Genomic DNA, 20985 nt, shown 5'->3' with positions numbered 1-20985 from the left:
CCAAACACACAAACACCACCTCCATCTAACTGCTTCCACTATCCATCCCCACTGAATTCATACCACCAAATGTGTGCACTGGACTCTCTGGGTTTCTTTTTCCTCCTATTGAATCTTGTGCTTATAAGTAGTGGCTAAGCCCAAATTCTCTCTCACGTGACTTGGGAAGTACCTGGGCTACTTTAATAAAAAAGACCCCTCTCTTGTGCCAGTGCTGCACTTTTCAACCAGACCAGCTAGCTACCTCCTCTGCATGTGTAGGATGTAATGGAGTTTTACCTGCATATGCCTGAGGAGACTTTCTATTTTGGCTGTGATAGGTACCACAACTATCACAAAACATTACCTCGTTCTGTGCCTTCAGAGTGCTTGCAAAGTTGCTGGTACCAGTACTAATGTGATTCAAGAACCTGCGGGTTCTTCTGCACTTGGCTTTAGATGATGTTCGTGCTAAAACACAATAGCTGTAATCTCTCGGGAGAGGAGGAGGTTTCAGCCCAAGTACAGAGGCTTGGGATGAGTGTCAGGAGCCCTGCCAGTGGGTTCCTCCTGTGGAAATGGGCACAGTGCAATGGAGATCCAGTGTCTCAAGAGGTACTGATGGCGGGGCCTGATTTATCTTGTAAATAAGGGTCACTGCAAATTCCTGTGCTTTTACCTATATCTTCTGGTATTATGAATAGATTAATACTGCTATTCTTAGGGAGTATTGATTATCATTACATTCTGCATCACTGCTTCAATTTCATTTAATCTCATTGAAAGGGAACTGTCATGGTCTGGCAGGAAGTTTGTGTCTTTGCAGTTTGTTTTAAATTGTGTGACCTGTATGTCGTTTTTTTGCAGAAAGACCTCTCTTGCCACCCTTGAACTTTGTAAGTCCTTTGAGAGTTTACTGTCCTTTTCTAGGCATCCTGATAGGATTATTACAATTAAGTAAAATGCACTGGTAAATATTTAGCTTTTGAACAATATTTGGTCATGTGCATCTATTTGAAAATAGAAGAACCTGAAGGAAGGTCAGTCAAGCACAGCCGGTTCTCCATCTCTCTCTGAAGGGACTCTAGCTCTTCTCAGTCAAATCCAGGAAGGGCTCATTCCAGGATATTGGCAGCTATTTGGTTTTATAGTATTCACTACCCCCCTTAGGTAAGATGCTACTTTTTAGATGTTATTCTAAAAGAGGCAAAGTTTGTTAGAAGTAAGTTTTTTTAGGCTAACGGATACAATGGGGGAAAAAGTTTTTCCAAAATAATAAGACAAGCTTTTAGCAAAAAGCTTGCCACATTTTTCTGACTGTATCAGAAACAGAAAGGAAATGCTCTCAAGTGTGTAAGCTCTTCCTTAAGCCTGGAATTTCATTGTTAGTCTTTGACAAATACCAGTTGGTCTGATACAGTTGTCCCACAGCTCTTCCTTGCTTGCATATTAGACCTCTGACAGCTCTATTAGTGCAGGTTGGAAGATACCACTTTGAGAAGTCAATAATAAGAGAGAAAGGCACGCACACATACACACACATTCATTATTTTGTGTCATAATGGTGAAGCTTGAGTCATTAATGCCTGGCTTATTATTATCAACAAAGTGTACCAAATTGCAGGCATACTAATAGAACATCTCTGCCATGACTCATGCAAAATGGGGATCAGAACCATTCATAATCAAAATGGCCTAGAGGATATTTCAAAACAATAAATAAACTTCTCTTGTGATATAAATAGGTCTCACCAATAAACTATCATAGCTAAAATACTTCTCATGGGGATATGAAAGTATAATAAAATAGGGAGATTTATCACAGAGGCATGCATTGGACTACTCTGCTTAGTTCTGCGTTTGGATTAGAGTTAGCTTGCTCACCTCGTAGCTCTTCTGGAAATGTTCAGATTAAGCACGTGTTGTTTTAGTCTGTGTTAAAAAACAAGTTTCCCATTTCTGACTTTATAAGGTTACTTTCCATAAGGTGAAATTTGGGTAACTCCCAGCTTAGGTTGACAAGAGTTTTAGGGCAATCGGAGACCTGTAATGACCCTCAGCAGCAACATTATTCGGCAGGGCGAAGGTGAAGCTTTTAGGCAGTGAACAATATATTCACAGCACAATTAAAGAATCTTGTTTCTGGTAGATTCAACAGTAGATATGGCAGCGTCCATCATTGTGGTGCATGGGTGGGGTTAACATTTCCCTGCATTTATGTAATTTAGAGATTTACTTTAAAAAATAAAGCACTGAATTTCAAAATCTGGTATTTAAATGAGGTGAATATTAAGACTTTCTGGGGTAATTTATCAGAGAGGTAATCTCTTTAATAGGAAAATCTCAGTCATCTATTCAGTAATACTGAGTAATTTATTTAATAATAAAAACCACTGTGCCTCATTTCTAAAGCCTGTTCTTTTTCTATCAGTGGGAGTCTAAGATACAATTGACTTTCACACCATCTTGCTGGAGCGATGGAGAGCCTATTTGTTAGAATAGCTGAGTGTTCCTCCTCCCGTCAAGGCTGAATTGAATTATGGGTGCCCAGGGCAAAGTTGTTTGTAACATACTGGTAGATTTATCATGAAAAGTGATACATATTAGAGCATGTAAACAATCACTCTCAGAGGAAGAAAGGAAATACTAACCCTATTGTATACTTGAGGAAACAGAGGTGTGTGGTATGTTTCTTATGCTACCAAAAAGAGCTTGGATCAGTTCAGTTGCAGTTGATATATCCTGGTCCATAGCTGATGAGCAAAACTCACTGAAGACGATGCTGTTTTTGGTCCATCTCTACAGTAATGGCATTGCAGAGGAGGTGTGAGCTTTGTTGCAAAAGGCTAAAGGGTATTGTAGTGTTTACCTGAAACTCCAGCCACTTCAGCAGAGAGCACAACAGAGATTTCTAAAAATAGGAAATCTTTACATATTGGCAATTTCAAAGATGAGCATGTGAGGAAAGTAGTTGAAACTGGGAAAGGAGAAAAAAAATAACAGTGCAATATTTGTAATAGTTATGAAACTGTTGGAAAGAATGTTTGTATGAGTGCAGGGCACATTCCTTAGTTTACTTTCTCATTTTGTACATTTATAAGTGTAAGCAATTATCATTCGTTAAGACAGCCATGTCATAATAATTGTGGAAATATTTTGAATTGTCCCTGAGTTCTCTAATGCTTGCTCTGACTCAGGATGTAACACCATCATTAGTATGGTTTAGCTTCCGGTAAAGAATTACAACATTTTGAGTAAAAAGGATTTCTGGCGTTGTGCAGAATGAGTAACTTCTATTTCTTGAAAGGTAGAATTTTTTCATGTATACCTTTATGGTCAGTAAATTTTCTCACTGTACATTCAGTAAATCAATATTAGTCAAATTAAGGTAGAAAAAAATTAATGCAGCAGTTCCATAATAGTTGGTCACTAAAGGGTAGCTAGCCTAGGCTTAATGAGGTAAACGCAGAAAACAGCACTACTGCAGAACTGAACATGAGGGGTTAGAACTGGATCACTGCAGGTAGCCACATCATGTATTCCCATTCATTGATTTATTGAACTACATCCTTACACTAATTACTGCTCTTTTCATGCATGTGGGGGTTGGAAACCTTTTAATTTCCAGCCTAAATATATTCAGAATTATTTAAAACCTGTGCCAACCTTGTTCTTTGTTCTTTATTTAATAGCTCTCTTCTTTCTGTTTCTCTCCCCTCCCCCATGTTTTTATATTATTTTATTTCAGCCTTCATCCTGCTAGATTAAATTGGCATGGTCGTTACAGTCCATTCCAACACCATTCTCCATTTGCTGACCATTTTAGGAGCCTGTCCTTCCCTACACTTTGTTCTCATTTAAGTCCCTGTATCTTGCATATGGGTGACCAGAATTGCAGGTGTTATTCCAGTTTGTGTATTACCAGTGACTTGTATCATGTTTTTGATATTTTACTACCTGTGCTAGAAATTTATCACTGATTGTGGTTTAGGATTACTGTTGCTTTTCTTGGGACTTTTGTCACAGTGATGGCTCTGTATACAAGATGTCTTTTTCTCTGCTGTTTTTTTGTAACTGGTGAGTCTCAGATTAGAGCAGAAATCCTTTTCATTACTCAAAATCTTTCACACTGTTCAATGTCATACCATTGTGATTCCTCTGGGTCTCAAAGTCCTTCCTCTATGACACTCTGATCTTCCCTTAGGATACCATCAGCAGTGCCACCAGCTTTGCGCTCCAGCAAATTTTGTGGAGGTACTCCTAGGTTTTGTGCCAACATCTTTAATGAAAATCCAGAGTCCAAGACTGACTTTTGAGAAATTCCAGTAGTACTACTTTTGTAGCTTGATAGCTCTCCTTTCCTTTTTGTCATTTCCATATGTGGCATCTCACCTACCTCACCAATTCTTGTATCAAATCCCATTTTCTCCAGATGAATTACTGATTTTCTGCCTGGCACACAGTGTTATATCAAAATATTTTTCTTAAAACAAGTCAGGTGCAGGGGAACTGATCTGTCTGCTGTGCAGATAAAGTCCACCACATTTCACCCATGGGAAACAATAGTTATTTTGTGAAACAAGACTAGGTGAATCAGACTTGGATCTCTTCTTGGTAAGCCTGTGCAATATTTATTCCAGTCTCTATTCACCACAGTATGTTTTTACTTACTTTCCTTCAAAACTTGTTCCGAAGATTGAGAACAGCCCTGACAATAACCAATTTCACCTTTTCCTCCTCCCTTTTTTAAGTATAAGCCTTGTGTTTGCTTTCATATTCTCCTCACATTACAAATTTATTAAAAACCTGCCTTACTTGCAAGACCACGTGCAGAACAGAGGAGAAGGACTTCATGAGATGGAGAAGGGAGTGCCCTTTATGATGAAGGAAGGGGCATGATTTCAAAAAGGGGATATTTAATATAAAGCAGATTCTCTTGCAGATTTTATAGAAGTAAGTTTGACACACAATTGGGGTAGCTTCTTGGGGGTAGCTGTGAAAACTTAAGCTTCTTTAAGACTTAAAGCCTATATGAAAGCATGACGGAACTGTGGCTATTTACATGTTTAAACACCAAAAGCACCAACTGGGGGCCAAACTGTCAGCGTGACAGGAGTGAGGTCCGTTGCTGCCTGGTCTCTGGGCCCAGGGGCTGCCCAGAGTGCCCCCCAGGTGCCACGGCTGGGGTACAGTGTAGAGATGCACTGTCACCTGGGTGGCTTCATGTCCCAAACTGGGTGCCTGCATTGCTCCTTCTGGGACGTGGCAGAAATCCCTCCTCTGTTCAGGCAGTGGAGCCCCTTGGTTAGGACGCCGCTTTAGGATGAGAGGAAATGGCCTCAAGTTGTGCCAGGAGAGGTTTAGATTGGATATTAGAAAAAATTTCTTTACCAAAAGGGTTGTCAGGCATTGGAACAGGCTGCCCAGGGAAGTGGTAGAGTCACCATCCCTGGAGGTGTTCAAAAAACACGTAGACGTGGCACATCAGGACATGGTTTAGTGGGCATGGTGGTGTTGGGTTGATGGTTGGACTTTATGATCTTAGAGGTCTTTTCCAAACTTAATGATGCTATTCTGTTCTATTATATTCTAGTTGAAGATGTCCCTGCTCATTGCAGGCGGGTTGGACTAGATGACTTTTAAAGGTCCCTTCCAACTCAAATTATTCTATGATTCTATGGTTTGGGCCTGTGCTGGAGCACGGCAAGGGAGTACAGCTTCAGCTGGGCTCCCACTTGTACTGTCAAAAACCTCTGATAGTTTGAACTTATATCTTAAGAACCTTCACTGTGCTGATTTGACTTTCAGAGAAATTTCCCTTATGTCTTTCAGGCATGAGAAGAAGAAAAAGAAGCCTGTAAGCTTTAGCTTCGTGTTAAATCTACTAAAGAACAGTGAGACCCCTTGTATTGTGTGAGGAGGCGCTGGCCTTCTCTAAAACAAATTAATAATAATAAATAGGTAACAAGGAGAAATCGGTTGAGTCCATTTTGAGTCAGTTCCAGTTTGAGCTCATCTGCTGACTGGGGTCATTCTGGTTCGATTTTAGCACAGGCTGTTGTGAAAAGAGGAGCGGTCGGTGTCCCACCGGTAGGTCCCTGAGGGACTGCAGCAGCTGGAGAGGCACTGCCTCGGGTGCCATCTTCTCTGCTGGGACCGAGGCACCATTTACTGTCCTCCCACTGAGCCCCAGCTTCTCACCAGCTCCCTTGCTCCCCCAGCTCTGCCTGGAGGGATGGGAGAGTCAGAGGAGAATTGGACTGTGGCGGTGGAAGCAAGATTGGTGCTAATGCTATGTTCAGGCAGCAAGAGACAGAAATTCCTAGGAAAAAAAGAAGTAAAGCTCTCTTACCCCATTTTTTTATAAGTCTGTGTGCCCTGCCAGATATATGGAGCTGTTTGGCTGCAAGTTATCTCCAGCATGAGCAGAAATACTTGCACTGACCAGGTTTTAGTTCCTCACACTCAACAAGTCCCAACTGAGGACGGGGGGTTCCATTTTTAGCTGAGCCATTACTCTGAGCTGCCAAGAGCAATGCACTTTCTAAGTTTGTGCCAGTTTGGGCTCAACAGAAATTTCTGAATAATGAACCAGGTTGGGATCCAGTTTAAAAAAAAAAAAAAAACAACCCAGAACCCCAAAACACAGAGGTTTAGAATGGCTTCAATTTAGACTCTCCTTAATTCCTTGCTGGGAAAAATTTCTTGCTGCTGAATTTTAATCTACCATAAGAAAAGTTTCTACTACTTCTCTCAAGTTTAAATAGGAAGGGGTTGACAACGTTAATTTCTCCCATAAAGCCAATCTGGTGCTTCTTTTGCCTTAGTAATTTTGAAACCAACATTTCTAATCTGTCCTATTGGTGGTAGAGAAATTCAGCTGTTTCTCCAAAACAGAATTTGAAAACTTAATTGTTTCTTGATGGTTTGTGTGGAAATGTTCTTTAACTTGTCATAGTAGATTGGGAAACACTTTCCTTTTCCAGGTGTATTACTTCACAATTTTTAAATAGGTGCTAATAACCTGTACATACAGATGTCACAGCTGATCAGAGTCAGTCAAGAAAGAATTGGAGAATGCTTTCTGAGGGCATGATGGTATTTTTTTTGGATTAATTTATATTGTTTAGCTTGTGTTATGAACAAGTTTATTTTAACAAAAGCAAGGCTAGTACACTTGCCTCATATGCAATGTCTCTTGAGACATGACTGGGATAATGCTTTGTAAAAAAACAGCCAAGCAACAATCCTAAATTTTGAGAACTAATTTTAAACTGAAATGCAGAAGGAAGGAGAAGTCTTGAATGAGATGACTTTCATTTTTCCTGTTTGAAATTGCTAAGTGTCTGCAATGGGAGTAATAGGAGAGAATTTCTAAGCAGGTTAGCTTAGCTCCTTTTTCAAATACAGCCATAGTCCAACAGAGGAATTTCAGCTGAAGGTTTTTGCCTGCTTTTTTTTTTTCTGAGAAATAATTATTTTCATCTTTGCATGTCGCTATTCTGCAATCCTCATGCATACAGATGTATTTCTGGAGTGAGTGATAATACACTTGAAAAATAAGACCCTCAAGGAAAAAATACTCATGGTCAAGGTGGAATAAAGTGATAGAAAAGATAGAACTGTCTTCAGGAACCTCAAGGCATGATGTAAAAATAACTTTATTCGATTCTCGTAGTCAACAAGGACAAAACAAATAATGGATTTACAATACAAAAGAGAAAATGGATATCAAGTAACAATGATGATAACAAAGCTAGAGACTAGATAAGTACTGGAACAAGCTACAAGGGAATACTGTGCAGTTATTAACACCAGAGACATTATAGTTTAGACCAAATTTCCTCCTTATTGTCCTGATTCTGATAGTTTGCAAAGATGTGACCTCAGCAAGTATTAATGTGTTTTCTGGGCCTCTTTCCTTTCCCAGTCTCCCACGTGTTCATTTATACTCAAGGGCTTCTTACAGCAAGCACCATGAGGACAGAATCTGCACTACTTCACTTATCCCTGAACTAGGTGATTCTCTAAGCTTCTTTATAAACTAAAAGGTTTGGGGTTATAATGAATTATGTCTGTTAATATACAATGCAAATACCCTAGGATATAGAGCAGGAATTAATTTTAAAATGTTTGGACTCTCTAAAATGCTTTTAAGCAAGAGACCTGTTTCCCAGACTAAAATACAATGTTTTAACATACTACTTTTTAAAGTGGTATGACTGAAATGCTGGTTTAATGTTTCAGCCTATAAAGAAGAGCAATAACATAAAGTAGGGCAATATTACAGACTAATTAAACATTTCTAAAACATAACTTTTGATGACAGTAGTTTTACCTATCCAAAACTATGCTCTGGCAGCCGTAGTTTCAAACAGCTCAATTTGTCTTAGTGTATGAAGTGAAAAACTCCACTAGAATAGCTTATGAGCTGAATGTGCCACTTGGAAATGTGTTGATTAAATAGCTTATGTTGTTAAACCTGTGGTCGAATTAACTTGATTTGCTGCTTGCCTTTTAAGACGTTAAGTTTGACATCTGAAGAGTTAATGTTAACAAATGTCCTTCTAGAGATTAATGTTCACAAAGCCATTTGAAGATGCTTGGCACTTACGTGGTGCATTATGGTGATGATCTTAGATAAATGCACTAACAAGCACTGAGGTTCAATGTTTCCTGAGCAGCTTGCACCCTACCACACCACTGTTTTCCTTTTTTGTGAGTAGCAATTACTCAGTTTGGTCTACGTTAAAAGAGTATGCTTCAGCAGTTTTATTTTTGTTCTTCAGTCTGACTTTGGGATGCTAGCCCAGATAGTTAAAAACGTAATTTACAGATTAAGACAATTTGTAGGGGGAGAAAACAATTTAGGTGGTTGTGGTTAGATAACTAAGTTGCAGTTTTCACAGTGGGTTAATGACCTTTGCCTCAGCAAGTCCAACAGGGTTCCATAGCGATTGAGTTCACGAGGAGAGGGAAGATTTACATTTCCCCACAGATCACTAGGTTGTTGCTGCCTTGCTTTGCACTGCTGGTTGCCCATAGCAGACCAAGAACAGAATAGCAGATGGGCTATAGACATGCTAGTGTTCCCAGCCTGGGGTATATTGCACAGGATTTTGCCTGTGCAGGCTTGTATCCAGTTGCCAGTTTCTTCTTTCTCACATTTTACTTTCACAAAGGGGGGGAAAAGTTATTTGGCAATTTGGTGCATATATGTATAAATATGTGTATTTCAAAGGAGGTACACAGTTTGTAAGGATGCAGGAGGGGAGGAAGGAGAGTTGTTATTGCTAAGGTTGGTTGTCCTAAATGGAGCTGTAGTAGTGGTGGTACTGCACGTATTTTCAAAGAGGTCAAGGAGAGCTAATAGGTGTGCATCTCCTGGTTCTTGAGCAAGCAATGTAGTTTCAGCACAGTTCAGGACCAGATCTGACAGGAAAGATGAGCTGCCATCACTCTAGCATGTATGATACAGTGAATTCCCTCACCTTAATCACAGGCAATCATTTTTTTTATCGATATTGGTGTCATCTTTCCCTGTGTCCCAGTCTGTTACCTTGTTTGGCATTTTGAGTATATCCGGGATTGATTCAAAGCAAGTGGTTGAATTTAGAGTGCTTTTGTTCTGTTGCCTTTTCTGTGATGGCAGAGGAGCTAGTGTAAGTTTAGCTGTGTTACTCACTTTCTAGGTAACTGGTCATTTGTCCTCCCAGCTTGTTCACTTCAGGATCTTGCCTGACTGATTAGGCAGAGGTAGCAGGCAGCCAGCCTGCCTCATACCCCACCATGGGGGCACTGAAGGTTAGCCTAACAGCCTGTCACAAAAGCAGGCGTCTCGTATACAGACACCTCTAACAGTAAGTACAGAGGGTGTGTGGCTGGTCTGTGCCAGGTCTGCGTGGGTAATTCAGTTGTAACCTTTTTTTCTAATAGGGGAATGACTTGGTACCAGGAAAGAGATTCTTTTCCTTCGTGGCTTGACTGCTGGTTTGTTGGCTTCTCCATCTGCTCATTTGTTTTTCTTCCTTGCAGTTCTCCTGCTGTTGCTCACTGGTGAGATCAAATACCAAAAAAAAAAAAGGTTTTTTCCACTAGTTGTGTTACACAATGACCACATAATTTCTTTGCACTATAATTTTAAACATTTGATTTTACTGAGGAGGTCTGTGTGAGGGAAGGGGGAATGGGAGCTGCTTAGGTAGCAAGGGGGACCTAAAAAACCTGTAGGCTTCACAGGTTATTGTTTGCAGTGTTTTTTTCTGCAGGTTTTTATAGGCTCCTTTTAAGTTTTGCTTACAGATGGAGCCCTAGCCAGCCTATTTAAAGCAGTATTAATTTTCAGTGACAGCTCCTCTCTTGTGAATTGAAGCAGCATGGTCTGTATTTCAAATGGTAACCAGAGTATATTCTTGATGAAGTATCTCACAGAAGATCTTTGGAGAGGTACGAGCTGTAACCTGTAATGCAGTCTATGTAACTTCCTAATAAAGAAAATGGGTAATGAGAGGTAAGAGTGTGCTTTTTAGCAAGAATCCTTTCAGGAGGAGAAGCAGTAAGCTGGTGCTCTCTAGAACAGTCAGAGCAAGAAGTGAAAAGTCAGCAATCCTGCCATGAAAGGCAGTTTCTGGGTGTACTGCTCGTGGGAGGGGGCATCACCAAGGTGCAGAAGCAAAGGCAGAGCAAGTGCCCACTTCTGCGCCCAGGAACTTCTGACTCCAGCCCTCAGTGTTCTGGGTCTGCAGTGCTGCAACAGTGAATAGAAAATGTGCCGAGTATAGCATTTAGCAATAAACTTTGCCAATGGATGTTGTAGGGCTAAAAAGAGTCGTTACGCAGTGTAAGTGACTGCCTTTATGCTGCTCTTTATAAATGCTGAGAATATCTACCTCCCCCATTGCTAGTGTCATTCTTCCTGGTTTGTCTGGAGATACGGTTAAGGCTAGTTTCTCTCAGGGTTTAGGAGAGAAAGGATGCAACAGGGAAGGGACTAGGGTATCAACGTGCAACAGATGTGATAAGGTGTTTCCCTTGATAGGTCTGGGCTTAGCTGGCCTGCTGTCAGTGCCACCATCTGTGTCAGTCGGACTTCAAGTAGACAGTGTGTGGGCTTAGAAATTTTCAGAAATGCTTTTTTATATGTTTGGGTTGTTTGGGTTTTTTAAGCTTTCACGTAGCCATCATTGCCTTGTGTGCTTTGCAAGGTGTCAGGAACCTGACAGAGAAGCAGTGTTATCTTTTGTAAGAAGGTTTTGCATAGTATGTTTACTTGTTAAACAAGCTTCTGTAGATTCTGCTTTGTATGTGTAATTTCTTCTTATTCTATATGTTTACTAGAAGTGACCATAAAGGCTTCATAATCCCTAAGCAAATTTATCACATTAATCGATTAACATTCTGATGATTTTAAAGGACTTTTCCAACCTAAATGATTCTATGATTCTATATTGTTATTCAGGGATACTGTAAATATGCCAGAGCATACCTGCAGATCTGTGCTTGCAGATCTATGTCTTTTTTTCACAAAAGACATTCCTTTTTGATATGGCAAATACAAGCCTGTGTTTTTTCATACCATTTCCACTCTCAAGGAGTTTTCTCCTAGAAGTGCATGACTAATTCAAATGAAGTGCTCCCTCACCTCTGAAAATGATACTCCAATTTATCCATCAGGTTTTAAAACTGCATTTTCTTATTGTTATTGATCACTGGTTTTTTTTTTTTTTAATACTAGGAGTAGTGGAGGAGTGAAGAGGGAAGCAGAGTACTTTCCTGTTTGCCCAACAGTGTGCTGTGACACATTGTAGAGGCAGTTCAGAGTTATTCATATCTGGCACCTGTTTTATCACAAAAAAAAATAGGCTGCTTTTGAAAGAGATGGGGAACCCTTATCAGCATGATGCTGACTCTTTGTAATCTTTTTCGTTTCCTTATTGCATATAAGAGCCTTTTTAGTAACTCTCCTCTCTTTGCACTTTGGCTTTCTGTTTGCATTTCCAAACCACAATGTTCAGTTTTCAGGTCTGTTCTAAGTAGGAGAGGTGCAGCGAAGTCTCCATATTTACTGAGAGTTGCAAAAGCAGTTATCTTTACAAAGTCGGACTGCTTGTGTGGACGCTGCTGGCTTCATTGGTTTCTTTCAGTTCACCATCAGCTCTGGATGTGGCAGGGTGAATCTGCCTGGATATTGTTCTTCAACAGCTCCATATGGACATAGCACAGATGCCACCTTTGAACTTCTGTTAGTGATGAGTGTGGGCTTTATTGACTTGTGCTGCAATAGTCAGGGTTCTTCTTCCACCACTTTTATTTGGGACAATGAGAGAGGCAGACTTTAAATAGTGGCTCCTTTGTTTAATGATATCTTGGGGAGGGGAGGTGTGTTTCTGACACAGCAGCAGTCACATTCAAAGCGAATCTGAGTAAGTTAGTGAAGAGCTTGGGGCTGCATGTGCCATAAACATCCTAGTCCTGCCTGTCTCCTCAGGCTTGAGGCTTCGTGGAATCCTTGTTTTTCACTGCATAGTAAAATTTATTCTCAGCCTTGAAAAAGGAAAGCTTACAGACTGTAGGAAGCCTTTTATGTGTACTTTTCTTCCAGTTTCCCCCTATAGCTCCCCTAATGAGAAGTCTCATCGGTTCAGAGAAATGCTGTTGCCTTATGTCTTTATGAGGGGTTTGAGTTTGTAGTTTTGCTGCATGTTTAGCAATTTCATATCATTTCTATTCCAACTAAATAGGCAATCAGGTAAGGTAAGTTGTTGAAGGTCTCTTGTAGCCATGTATTGCTGGGTAATTTTGGTGCTCTGGAAACGCTACATACCATGTTAAAGAGGGGGCATTTTTGCCTACTTTACATGACCAGCTTATTGCTTTCCTGAGTAATTGTGTCTATGCTACTTTGGTGCTGAAATTTTGGATTTGGATTCACTTCTGACATCCTTGTCTGGATGACATTTTCTGAGACACACGCACATGCGCCCATATCCCTGGGGAAACCAGTGGCATGCCTTGCACAGTTCAGTGGTGCAGTGTGCTTCCTTATCCCCTTTTTGTTTCAAAGCAGGCAAAACAAAACCCTCACACAATTCACTTAGATTTGGATTTTAACAAATGCCGCTTAGCTTTTTACATTATTTTGCTGTGTCTTGAAGCTTAGTTGCTTGTATCTTACTCTCTCAATCAAAGTAAAAAGGATGAGTGGCTTTTGTTCTAATACCAGTTGAGCCTTCTAAACAGCACTGTTCCCTTGGAAAGAAAATTACACGATTGGCAGCAATATTACTACTTCATTACTGCACTGCATTGCTAGTGACCTTCCTTGCCTTAAATTACACTGTTTCCCTGTCGTGCCAGAAAGGTAGCCAAAGATTTTCTCTCAAATTATTGCCAGCAGGCTACAGGGATCAGTGGTGTAGATAACTTGGCAATCGCTGTATTTCTGTGGTATTAGGTGTGCTTTTTCCTACGTACGCTACGTGTTACTGAGAGAATTTTTGATTGCGTATATAAAAATGGTCATGGCAGTAGTTATTTTTACTGTATCGCATCTTCAGGGAGAAGCAGAAATTACAGTGCTCCTTCTCCTGAGAGAGCTAGTGAGAATTAGTTGCTCTTTGGTTGTCTGCTGTTATTGGCAAATAATAATCCCAGAGGAGGCCATGCCAAGTGGAGATGATATTTCCAAGGTCCATATTGCATCCTTCATTTGTGGATCTTGCTGCACTTCAGGAAGTGCAATGGATCTTTCCACCCGCCTCCTCTCTGATCAAATATTATCATCTCCATTCTGTGAAATTGGGGAAAACAACAGAGGGGATAAATGACTCACCCAGAATTAAGCAGCAGCTCAGTAACAGAAGACACAGATCTCTGAAGATTGGATTGCATGGATCCCAGGTACCTTTCAGACAGGGAGATGTTTTCAAACCTCTCTCTCCCTGGGACTTTGCAAACCAGTTTCCCAGGGCTGTGTGTCACTGCTTCCCTCACCTCAGAATTGTGCTGATGCAATTTCAGGATGCTTTTCTTGATGAGTTTCAGGGTGCACAGGATCTGTTAATACCACCCTCAGCACAGAGGCTTACTCCTCACTACAGGTGTCTGTCTGTCCCTTTATGTGTGACAGCATTAACGCCAGTGACCGTGTTTGTATGGCTGACTGAATAATTTGATTGATTTAAGCTGTCTGCCTGCTTTTGAAATATTTGAGAATACACAGCAATATTATCACTTTTATTTATTATCTGCTTAATCAAATCTATTCTAGTTGTATTTTGTAGACCAGTTCTACATGGCTGACATCCATGAATGAGGAGGCTCATTTGTGATTAGTAAATTATCTTTCATATGCATTCCCAATGTGATGGGTCTAAGCCTTAAATTTACACAAAAATGACTGTTTAAGTCACCTTAACTTGTCCCCCCCATAGCATCATGAATGGATTTTGAAAATAATGGGTTGGGCTGTTCCTAATTTCAAACATTCCTATTAATGATAGATATGGGTATTTATTATTTTGCTACACAGCAGTAAAACCTTTTACTTTTCTTGAATTCAAGAACTTCACAAGGGAGGTTAGAACAACCATATGCCATTTTAAAGACATGGTGGGGGATGAGTATCTAGTATCAACGTAGCAGTTTAGCAGAGTCAGGAAGAAAGCAGAAGTTTCTTAAGATCGAGGGCAGTACCTTGCCTAGAGAGGTGTATTACTGTGTCTCTGTCTGCTGTTGTAGCTTTGTGGGAAGGGAGAGGTTATCTCTGTCACTTCCGAGTATTGCACAAAATAAATTCTAAGATTAAAAAAAAATTGTTGGGTTTTTTTTTTTTTCTCCAAGTGGAAACTAGTTCTAGATATCTACACGTAGCCTACTTATTAAGGTGGAGGAAAGAGGTAATCAGCACTTCCAGCTATCAACCAGCTTCTGTTGAACTAGTGGCCTTTTGTTCATACTGGTTTGGACAGTGAGGTGACACACCAGCCTCGTGTCTGGTCTGGTGCACTTGTCCTTTCCTGCAGTCTGTCTTGCATGCAGAAATTCCTATTGTCTGTATTCAGCTCACCAGAGCAACTTTGAAATATAAATCTCTGCTGCACTTCAAGTCAAACAGTTATTGAAACATCATCATGTAATCTGTGCCCTTCCAAGACAGGTTTATGCAAATATGCAAATACCTAACTGTTCTTGACACAGCTAAAAGAAATTCGGCCCTGATGATATTGTTTCTCATGGGAAAAGGCATTTGGAGATGGGGTAAAAAATGAAAGTATAACTCTTTTCGTCTTTCTCAATTTGTTTTCCTTTTCCTGTTGTTTTCTACTAATCCACAGAGGAACAACATAACATATCAAATCTGTTTACTGCTTGAACAGTCTGGGATGCTTGAATGTCTTTGTTGTAATTTAGGAAATGAACTGACAGACAAAATTGTGTTGGGTAGACACTAAAAATATACACTGAAGGAACCACATAAACTCCCAGGTAGAAATTAGCTCTTTTTCTGCTAGTGCAATTTATGATGAGAAATGAACTAAGCTTCTTCCTCAAAGTCACAGCTATACATCAGCTAGAAGCTTGAAGGACTACTTGAATCCTGAGAGGTGGCACATTGATCTACAGCTCCGAGAATTGTGCACAGAAAGGAAAATCAACAAGATCTTCACCTGATTTATGTAGGCCAGACATCTGTGACTTGCCTTTCAAAGGTGATCTCACAGAGGCGTAATTAAAACTTGATGATGTTATTAAATAATCATGATGATTTGTGTCCCTGTGTTGCAGCTGTGTGTGTGGTTTTGTGTAGTTATAAATGTGGTTAGTCCCTGCTTGTGAAAGTGAAGGTTAGAGAGTGCTGCACTTAAGGGCAGGAATTTTGTATGCAGCTCTTATGTAGAAGGTCTCCAAATTATTCTAATGCTAGACCTCTGTTTCAGTTTAGGACTAGTCAAATTGCAAGTTATTGAAAAAATAAATTCAAGAAGTTTTTAATTAGTAAAACTGAGCAGCCTCTAAATATGCCCACTCCGCAGAGGCAGGCAATGCTTTGATATTGGAGATGCTGACTTGGGGCTGCGGAGAGTGGGGTAAGGCCGCAGGTTGTGAGTCGGTCTTACTCTGATCTGGGAACCACTACTAACACAGTATTGCCTTTTCCTTCATCCTCATCTTACCTGTCAAAAGGAAAGTATTGGGACAACGGTTGTCTTTCTTTAGATATTTAAACACTCTGAGCAGAACATAGATGTGACCTGAGCTGCCACCTGCAGATATGCTATAATATAAACACCACTGGTGTGCTTCGCGTATGATTTTTCCATTGAGTTGTATTATTTTGGATAGAATTTTTGAGACATACAGAAAGGTACCTTTGAAGTTGAGTACGGATTGGTTTTTTTCCTCTACTATCTGGATGCTGGTGAGAATTTTGAGGAAGCTGTTTATCATTTGGTTTTGAATTTCTCTTAGGATTTGTTTTGTGCTTTAAGACACTGATCCTGCTTTCTAACAGGCCTAACTTTCTCCATTTACATCAATAACAGTGATTTTTACTCTTTCATTTTCAAACTGAAAAGGCATAAAACACAGTATGTTGCCTGCTTACAAAAAAAAGGCGGTGGGGAGGTGGCACCTCTGATTCTGCATGCAGAACAGTCAACATATATATGGTTTGGGGCTGATTATCATAAGGAGCATGAGGTAGAACTGATGATCAAGTTTCTGAGAATCCCTAGCCTTTCCATTAATTTTGATTTATTGATTTTTATGAGCAGGAGCAGTGATAAGCTCAGGCTCTGAGGAGGATCAGAAAGGGCAGTGCATGTTGAGGGTTATTGCCTTGTTTCGTGCTGTGATTTATACAGTGAAGGTTCTGGCAGCATTCTTTGTTTGGTGTTATTTTATTTCTTCTCATCATTATAGTATTTCATGACTTAAAGACAAGTACCCTCTGAGAATCTGTTCTGTTGTCTCTCTGACATTATTACAGGCTGAAGGTCTGATTATTGGAAGTGCTGAGCCCTTGCAGCTCCAGTGGAATGAATGGAAGCTGAAGGTGCTCTGAAAATCATGCCTGAGGCATTTTATTCTTTTAAAGGGATTGAGTCGTGCCTCATAAATATAGGTCTCTGCTTTGACTAATTCCCCCTTGACTGCACATCCTTTGAAGTAAATGGAGTTTACTTGATTAGAATGAAACCTGTGCTCCAAAATTAACTCTCATCCTTGCTACGTAGCTGAGGGATTGATTAGATCTTAGTAAATCTGATGTTAAAATTAAGCTTCAAATTTACAGTTAAGCTTCAGAGTTTTGCTTTATAATTGGAATACTGCATGTTGGGAAACATCTGAAACCCTTTTTCTCTGAGGGTTCAGGTGATTCTAAGAACAACTCATGTTCCTATGGCAGAGCTACTGGTATGGCAGAGGTAACTAAATATGCTGAAAAGGTGATTTTGTGGCTAGAAGAGGTACCAGGACCAAGAGCTTGCAGCTGATGCAGGGAGTGAGCCTGCCTGAGCCATTCACGTTCTCGTGCAAAGAGTCTTAATTCTAATTTCTCCAGTTCCACTGAGAGAAAGCAGATGTCAGACAGTGATCCAGCCTTAGGAAAAGGGTGATTTATCCCAATGTTTGATAGTTCTGCTGTTCTTGCAGAGGAGGAAGCTTGTATAAGCGGTGGCTGTTTGCCTAAGCAGTGGCTGTTTGATCCTGAAATAAGAGAAGATGCTGCTGCATAGGCATGCGAGTGACTGCTGGAAGAGTCCAAAGGAGCAGTCACGCAGAGGTGAAAGCCAAAGCTGAGAGATTTGGGGACTGGGTATATGAAGAAAGGCTTAGTCAACTTGACTTTTTTGGTTAGTTTTTTAAGAACATAAATATGCAACCTACTGAGGTGACCCTGCAAGTCATGGCAAGGATTAAGGATCCTTTGCAGTCCTTGGCTAAAGCCCCTTCTGTTCCCACGTTGCTCAGATGTGCCCAGAGGTTAGCATTGCTTCAGCCCTTATTTTTTTGAAGATCCATTCTTTGCTCAAGGGGATTCACAGCAGTCTTGCCAAACTGTACTGTTCCTTTTTTGGGATCATCATTATAGTATTCTTTTGTTTTTTCCTTCCTTAAAGCCAGTATTTGATTAAAAAAAGGAAATTTGGGGTTGGTTTTTTTTTTTTTTTTTTTTTTTTTTTCCCATCTCAGATAAGGGACCCGTGACAGAAGATCCATTTCTTTGGTTTCCAGTTATTTTCAAAGAACAAATTTAATCAGTTACATTCTTGTCTATGTGCCTATCTAGATTTCTCTGGTTACCTCTGTGGTATATCCATGTACAATATGGTAGATCATCTGCTGTGTCAGCACAGCTTCACATTTCAATGCGTACATTGATCTAATACTGTTTTGTGACTGATGGGGTTTGGTGTTTGGTTCTCAGCAGGCAATATGGTACATGCTGTTAGCTGTGGGGAAGGCTGTTGTTTTGATGAGGAGACTTGTGCTTCTTCCATGTGTCTCTGTGTCCTGGCCTGAACAACAAAACTTGGCACAAACAAAACACCCATTGAGAGAATATTCAGGCAAACAGGTAGTTGCTTCCTCTTGTTCTTGCTGCTGGTCTCCTGCAGAGACAGGCTGTATATGGTGTTTCATTGTCTTTAAGACTGTAGATCAAGGCTGGCTTTTGGGGATAATGTTTTGACATACTTTGCTACTAGAATTGGGATTCCTCTCAATCACAGTGTTTTCTAAACTTCGTGGCTGATTGTATTTTATGTTTATTTTTTGAAGTTCCTGCCTGTACGTGTTTTATTCCACCCTCCTTGTTTTTCTGTTTTTAGCCAGTGAGACCTGCAATGATTTCCATCCCATGTTCTTCACCCATGACAGATCGTTTGAGGAGTTCTTCTGTATCTGCATTCAGCTCTTGAACAAGACATGGAAGGAAATGAGGGCAACTTCAGAGGACTTTAACAAGGCAAGAAAAAGGGTGGGGTGGGAAAAAGTGGGCAGGATGGTGAAACAAGGCCATGTATTCTTCCCTAGGGGTACAGGGGCTTACTGATTCCACTTCTGCTGAATGCTGTGTTCATCTGTTCAGATTCTTTGCACATCAAAGGGCCAGCATTTAGAAAGTGGGGGTAGGGGATGGGATGGGACGTGTAAGGGAGGTTCACAGACCTTTTTACATCATGTTGCACTGCAGACTGTGAAACTAAAAACCTGACTTGAGGGGAAATTCTGCCTTTTTATGTTAGCAATATTATGCTGAAGTGCTGCAGCCTCTAAGGTTGTAAATAATGCAATGAGAGTACTGCAGTGATAATTCTGTGCATCCCTTTCATTTCATATGAGCACTAAAGTGATAAAATATTCAAGAGTGGACACAATCTTGACAAAGCACTGTGCAGTTTAGCCTGCTAAACCAAAAAAACCCAAAGCAAACAAAACCCCAACAATAAAACCCCTCAGTATTGCACCCTTTTTGTTGTAAGACGGAGTTCTGGAAGTTGCAGCCAATCTCCTGACTATCAGCAAAGCTATGGAGAACAGGGCTGTCTGTCTTAATGGTCCCTAGACATCCTATTTTAACTGTCTAACTTACCAAGAGGCTGAAAAGTATCTTTGGCATTTTGTAAGAATGACAAACTCGTGCTTTTGTGGTCAGCTGGCATCCTTATCTTTGTTGGGATCCTTCAACTGGATCTTGAGTCTTTCCCTGACACTAAATGTTGGTTATAGAGCCGTTGGTTGAAAATGAAAAGTGAGACTGTTGCACTGTGTCAGCATGTGCCATAGAAGTGCTCTGAAGTCACCAGACTCAAATGTTATGTGAGACCTAGTAAGAATGATTGTGCCTAACTTCTAATTGGAACTGTCTATTATTGAAGTGGTCTAAATGTTCATTTTCCACTGCAGAGTGAAAGTGAATCCTTAGGACAGTGTTGAATAACCTTTGTTGAGTTGTTTTAGGTAAGATAGTTGCCAGCAGTACCAGAGCCCAAGGAGAAGGGAAATCCAAAATGCATGCTGTTGTAGCTAGATGACCTAGAGGCTTGTTCTTGCATGGAATTTCTGACGCGCTTCTCTTACCAAATGGTCCAGGAGTGCAGAAGGAGCAATAGCAAGATAATTCACTGGACTGTATAGAAACCTAAAATCAAGGGCTTAGAAAAGCAACAACTTTTTTGAGACTACGTCATAATATGTGGTTCTTTTAAACAGATGTGTTAACAACTGCCTATTACTTACAGGCCTTCTGTCTCAGTAAAAGAAAAAGTTGTGTACGTAATTTCCCACAACTTCAGTGGGAATATTATTAGCAATCCTAGGGGATTCAGGAAGAGAATGGTCCTGTTTCTGGCAACAGCCCAGATCACCCTAAAAAGAAAACGAAGACATTTACTTTTCAGTGCTAGGCATTGCTGTGGAGCTTCATGGAAGATCAGGTAGTTTCCTCTCTGATCTACTAGTCTGCTCTTTGTGTTTTCTGTTACTGAAAATCCTGCAACTTCACCCAGCAGCTCTTTCAGGTTTAGCAAGGTGGGCAGTAGGTCCTACTACATGCGTCACTGAAGGCATAGGTGATCCTTAACTCCATGGGGCAAATCTGAAACATTTGCCATTGTGCTACCAGGATTTGTGTCTGGTCGTGGCACTATGGTGTGTGAGAGATGAACCTAGGATCTCTGCCTGTGGAAATCACTCTTGATTTTGTAACTGTTTCTGTAAAGGGGAGGGAATACTAAAACTCTGCAACTCTCTTTTCTAACAGCTCAGTAATTATGTTCTGCTTATCTAAATCCTTTATTTTAGTCATAAGGAGATTTTCATGCTCTTATCCACTTCAAATTGACATGTGGTGGTGATGTGCATTACTCAGCTGATAATGTCTGAAGGGATCTGTGAGTGAAGCAAACTGTGTTGTTGTGTGGGCTTGTGAAGCACTTCTGGATTTGTGGGGGATGACACGTTATATAGTGGTACCCAAGGTTTACCCATCTGGTTGGT

General features: G+C 40.4%; 1 protein-coding gene across 3 annotated transcripts in view; it reads left to right on the top strand.

Annotated features, from left to right (window-relative positions):
- The window catches only part of ELMO1 (engulfment and cell motility 1), a 323193-nt gene that overhangs the window by 196884 nt on the left and 105324 nt on the right, over window positions 1-20985 (top strand). For all 3 annotated transcript variants that reach the window (XM_030008954.2, XM_030008955.2, XM_030008956.2), the window contains one exon: window positions 18816-18952. In XM_030008954.2, coding sequence (XP_029864814.1) covers window positions 18816-18952 — 137 coding nt within the window. The remainder of the gene's footprint in view (window positions 1-18815; window positions 18953-20985) is intronic.

Source organism: Aquila chrysaetos, chromosome 3 (assembly GCF_900496995.4).
Source record: "Aquila chrysaetos chrysaetos chromosome 3, bAquChr1.4, whole genome shotgun sequence".
NCBI lineage: Eukaryota > Metazoa > Chordata > Aves > Accipitriformes > Accipitridae > Aquila > Aquila chrysaetos.
This window is presented reverse-complemented; position numbering and strand designations above follow the sequence as displayed.